This window comes from Squalius cephalus (assembly GCF_949319135.1).
Source record: "Squalius cephalus genome assembly, chromosome: 5".
NCBI lineage: Eukaryota > Metazoa > Chordata > Actinopteri > Cypriniformes > Leuciscidae > Squalius > Squalius cephalus.
The window spans coordinates 48686883-48692882 of record NC_137126.1 but is presented as its reverse complement, the minus strand read 5'-3'; the positions used below and the strand labels follow the sequence as shown (position 1 = coordinate 48692882).

General features: G+C 32.8%; 1 protein-coding gene across 1 annotated transcript in view; it reads right to left on the bottom strand.

Moving 5' to 3' along the window:
* LOC307159192 (scavenger receptor cysteine-rich domain-containing group B protein) overlaps positions 1-6000 on the bottom strand; it is a 37508-nt gene that overhangs the window by 21630 nt on the left and 9878 nt on the right. The window contains exons 5-6 of the mRNA XM_079872409.1: positions 3654-3956; positions 1110-1175 (exon numbers count right to left, since the gene is read on the bottom strand). Of these exons, the coding sequence (XP_079728535.1) occupies positions 1110-1175; positions 3654-3956 (369 nt within the window). The remainder of the gene's footprint in view (positions 1-1109; positions 1176-3653; positions 3957-6000) is intronic.

The following is a 6000-nucleotide window of genomic DNA, read 5'->3' as shown; positions in this document are numbered from 1 at the left end:
AGGTTATTCACTAATATGCAGCACATCATACACATCTTAATATATTGAATAAAATATTAAGAATTAGTTGAATTTAATTATTAAAACAAATATACATCATAATAAACTTAATATTTAAAATATTTAAAGTATTAATCAACAAATCACAATGAAGTAAATATGAAGGTGAATTTGAAATAATTTCCCTAACAATTTATATAGTCATAAATGACTGCTTTTTTCTTTGTTTTCAAAATGTCCTTGATATCACTTTCCACTCTTTTGTAAAGTCTTGTTTAAGTTCCTGTGAATGACATCATCCTCCAGGAAGTGACATCATTTTGGAGGGAAATCAACAGTACGGGTGCGTCTCAATCAGCTTCATAGGTTGTGAATATCGTGTACACTTATTCTTATTATATTATATTCATTACATATTGGGACACTGACAACGTCCTCGTTATACAACATCCCTACTGGTATTTATGAACAACAGCAGAACTCATATCGTTATATATTGTTTTTATATGTTATTTAAAGTACATTATGATAAATACTTTGCTTGTTACATATATACATGTAAATGTTTTTTTTTAAGCTGTAAATAAATTATAAATGTTTGCTAGATTATGTTCAGTACCAGTATGCTGAAATATAATTAAATTATAATCGCATCCAAAATAAAAGTTTGTTTACATAATATATGTGTGTGTGTACTGTTTAATTATTTTGTATATATGAATACACACACATGCATGTATATGTTTAAAAAATATATATGCAATTATATATAAATATTGTATATATTAATAACACATTTTTCTTAAATATATACATGCATGTGTGTGTATTTATATATACAAAATAATTACACATCAATCACAATTAATCATTGCCCAGCACTAAATGAAATAATACATCTATCGTGTGTCATGTTATGTTGGCTCACGTGATTTATGTTTCACGCTCGAGAACGTCCGTTAAGGAAACATAAAGTGAGCACTGATGCACCCTAGTTTTCACAGTGCATTATGGGACTTTTTAGAGAGTGAACGTGTTTGAGAGGATGTTTAAATTAAACTTCAAGCTGATATCCTCATGTAAGAGTTCAAATAAACTGTTTAACTTACTTATACCAGAGACCAGACGGGACGGGGTTGTTGGCTCCAGGCCTCGAGATTCCACCACATTATTGCCTGTGAGAAACAAACAATACATGATCTCGTCATTCATAATTAATTATCACCACATATTAGTACCAAACATGCCAGAAGTTCTCCCGTGTTTAGTGCAGGCGTTTAAATAATGCATGCAAATGTGTCTTGAGACAGATCCACTTAATTTCTCCTTAATGTGACTTTCATCAGCAGTGAGTGACAGAGTTTATGGAAGCTTGTTTTCATTAAGGAATAATGCGACTTTTTATCTCACAATTCTTACTTTTTTTTTGCACAATTGCGACTTACAATTCAGACCTTAGTGCAAGTTTATATATATTTCGCAATTGCAAGTTGAAACTCAGAATTGCAGGTTTACATATTGCAGTTCAGACTTTTTTCTCAGAATTGCAAGTTTAAATCTTGGAATTTGTACTTTTTTTTTTTCTCTAAGAATTTTTTGTTGTTGTGATAAACTCAGAATTGCAGGTTTACATGCAAGAAAAAAGTCTGAACTGTGAGATGTAAACTCACAACTGCAAGAAATAAAGGACTGTGAGATGAAAAGCCACAATTACTTTTTTATTTTTTTATTCCATGGTGAATGAACAATGGAACAATGTAATGTGTGAATGTTAAACTTTAAAGGTTGTCTAGAGAAGCCTAGCCTGAAAGTTTCAGTGTTCTCTAGCTATGTTTAGAAATAAAAGTAGAAGTAAAAATAGGTGGATGGAAATAGGACTGTTTTTATGGTGTTTTGTGTTTTGGAGCCTGATATGCATTCATCATGTAAAATGAAAATGCATCCTTTTGTTTCGCACAGAAGAAAGAAAGTTGGACAGGTTTGAAATGACATAAAATGTAATTAAATTATAACCACATTTTTCATTAATAGATGAACTATTATTTTTAGTAATAATGCGAAAATGCGAGATCCACTTTGTATGGAAGCTTGTTTCCGCCACAGAATAAAAATAAATAAAAAAGGTAATTGCGACTTTTCTATCTCACAATTCTGCCGACTCCACGTACCTTTACAGGTGACGGCCACGTCTTCATAGTCACAATTACTTTATTTTTTATTCTTTTTTTTTTACTTTTTTTTTACTGTAAAGCTTTGCTTCTTTCATTTTTGTTTTTTTATAATTTATTTCTAAACTTTTTCAAAGCAGTAACAGAAAGTTTCATACAATTTAAGTTATAGCTTTCATCAATTGGTCAATCAATCGGTGGTTAATATTTAACCATTCTTCATCTTCTCAAAATATGTAATCATGGGTTGCCAAGTCTTATAAAAATTTTGGACAGATCCTTTCCTTAAATATTTAATTTTCTCTAATGTTAAGTATGATATAGATCACATAACCACGTTGAGGCTTTAGGCGGGCTTGTTGACTTCCACTCCAATAATATTCTTCTTCTTGCTAATAAGGTGGCAAAAGCAATAACATTTTTTAGTTTGTTTGTTTGTCAGTGATACTCCAAAAATAGCAACTTCAACACTGGGTTTTATTTTTTTTATTTATTTAATTTTTTTTTTTTTTTTTTTTTTTTTTTTTATTCCAAGGGGAAAACAAGCTTCCATAACAGTATGTGTGAATGTTTCACTTTAAAGGTTGTCTAGAGAAGCCTAGCCTGAAAGTTTCAGTGTTCTCTAGCTATGTGAAGAGCCTGTGAAGAGACGACTCGACGCTGGCTATGTTTATGCCCTAAATCAATACATGATTAACTAACTGTATTTCTCAATGTACATTTCTGAAATCCACTTTCTGTAAAGCTGCTTTGAAACAATATGTATTGTGAAAAGCGCTATACAAATAAATTTGAATTGAATTGAATTGAATTGAATATGTTTCCATTCAAAGATGCAAAATTGGAATATCGCATAAAACATTGCAAATAAAGCAGCGTTTCCATCTCATGTGTTCAAGAGAACAAGCTCATCACCTCCTGGGAAATTGGCTCCAAATATCTGTAATTAAAATGTAAGTTACTGTAATCAAGCTTTTTTTTCCCTCCATCATAAATGAGTTTATCTCAGAGCGCCAGACGAAACATAACATGGTGTTCGGGAACACACTCGTGTGAGACGCTTCTGGAGGGAATTAAACCCAATCATTCTGATGACAGACTTTGACTAACCAACATCTGAGATGCTGCGATGCCATTGGTCCGCTGGTTAGTCCAGTTATCCAATCACAGCCTCGGCTGAGGCAAAGTCACGTCAGTTTCTCATTGAGCATCAAGGGATTTATTCGGTAAATGTGTTTCCACATAAAAATATGTGGATGGAAACAGTTAATGTTGACAGTATAACTGAATCATTTCTTGTACCTCTGCAGGTGACGGCCACGTCTTCACAGTGGTAGCAGTTATGGATAGATGAACTATTATTTTTAGCAATAATGCAACAATGCGAGATCAGCTTTGTATGGAAGCTTGTTTCCGCCACAGAATAAAAAAAATAAAAAAGTTAATTTCGACTTTTTATCTCATAATTGTGCCGACTCCACGTACCTTTACAGGTGACGGCCACGTCTTCATAGTGGTAGCAGTTATGGACGCCCCATCCCTGATTCCCACACTGACTCAAGTCCATCTCTCCCCCTTTACAGTCCACGTTATCCAGCAGGATCGGCCCGGATCCCTGACCGAACCTGGAGCTGCTCCCCACGGCCACGGCCACTCCGCAGTCCAGCTGTCGGCACACCACGTTCGAGTCCACCATGTCCCAGTCGTCGTCACACACCGTCCCCCACGAGCCGTTGTGGAGAACCTCCACCCGACCCTCACACTGGTTCCTGCCGTTCACCAGTCGCACTGGAGGGAGAACACGCGTTTCTAAAGACGTCTCTTCTGCTACAACCAAAGCTGTGTTTATTTGATCAAAAATACAGTCAAAATGTGAAATAATATTACAATGTAAAACATCTGTTTCTATGTGAATATATAGTAAAGTGTAATTTATATCCTGTGATCAAAGCTGAATGTTCAGCATCATTACTCCAGTCTTCAGTGTCACATGATCCTTCAGAAATCACTCTAATATGATGATTTGATGCTCAAGAAACATTTATTTTTTCAGAATTCTTTGATGAATAGAATGTAAATTTGGAATCTTTTGTAGCATTATAAATGTTGTTAGTGTCACTTTTAATACATTTAATGCGTCCTTGTTGGATAAAAGTATTCATTTCTTTTCTTTTTTAACTTTTACATGGTAGTTTATCATGGCTTACACAAAAAAAATTACTGAACTGTTTTCAACATTAATAATCAGAAATGTTGAGCAGCAAATCATCATATTAGAACGATTTCTGAAGGACGGGTTTATTTCGCTGTTATTTTAAGTGTGGTTTTAGTGTTGTGTTTTTATGGTTGTCTTTATGTGTTTTAGATATTGTACAGCACTTTGTTCACTGGTCAGTTGTGTAAAAGTGCTTAATAAATAAAAGAAAAGAAAACGAAACGACACTGACGACTGGAGTAATGATGACTTTGATCACAGGAATAAATTACATCTTTACATGTATTTACATAGAAAACGGTTCTTTTAGACTTTGATAATATTGATTTTTATTTGAATATTTGATTTTTTATCAAATAAATGCAGCCTTGACGAGCAGAAGAAACTTAACAAATAATAGTATGATTATTAGAAATACTGTGTTCTTTTTATTTTATTCTCTGTGAACTGTGGCAGTAACATGGTACTGAATGATGAACTTATACATGTACCATTAGTATATGTGACCCTGGATCACAAAACCAGTCACATGGGTCAATTTTCTGAAATTGAGATTTATGCATCATCTGAAAGTTGAATAAATAAGCTTTCCATTGATGTTTGGTTTGTTAGGATATGACAATATTTGGCTGAGATACAACTATTGAAAATCTGGAATCTGAGGGTGCAAAAAAATCGAAACATTGAGAAAATCTCCTTTAAAGTTGTTCATTTATGTTGGCGATTGTGCTGCATTCACTCACATAAATACATGTTTTATATATTTACGGTAGGAAATTTACTAAATATCTTCATGGAACATGATCTTTACTTAATATCCTAATGATTTTTGGTATAAAAGAAAAATGGATAATTTTGACCCATACAATGTAAAAAAATGATACTTTGGATTAACTTAAAAAAATTGATGTAATTTGTTACAGCTAATTTTTTTAGTATTTATGATTTAGTTAAAACCATGAATTTTGATTTAATGTCAAACCAAAATTTTAATTTTTTCCAACTCAACTCAACTCAACTCAACTCAAGAGTGTTAAAGTTAATGAGATAATTAAGTGATTAATTTAGTGATGATTGAGCATTATTGAAGACACCTGATGTTAACAAACAGAATCACTGAAGGAGAAAATCACAAATTGTAAGTTACCATTATGGTGATGGGTGTTTGCTTTAGTTGGGCTCTTGACCCTTATATGTTTACTTTAAATTTTGCTTGTCTGCTGTTATTGATTTATAACAGTCAGATGAACAAAGAGACAATGTGATCTGATGGTGTTGGTTATGTTATAACATAATCATGTTGTGATCCGAAAAACGAAACTTATTGAGATAGTTTGGTTTGACTTGTTAATTACAGCAGCTCTGTGATTCTACAGCATATGATTTTCAGTATTTTTCATATAATCCAAAATATTAAATAAGCATTGTTCTGATTAAAAGACTTTCAATTGAATTTATTTAGAAACACAGACATCAGTAATCAGCCTGTGAATCTCAACAATGGTGACAGTAATAAAGCATGTTGCAGTGGCTGCCACCAATCACAACTCATTAATGGCTCCCATCATGCATTGCGGTATGAATAAATTATGATCTGAATTGTCTATGTAATTTACT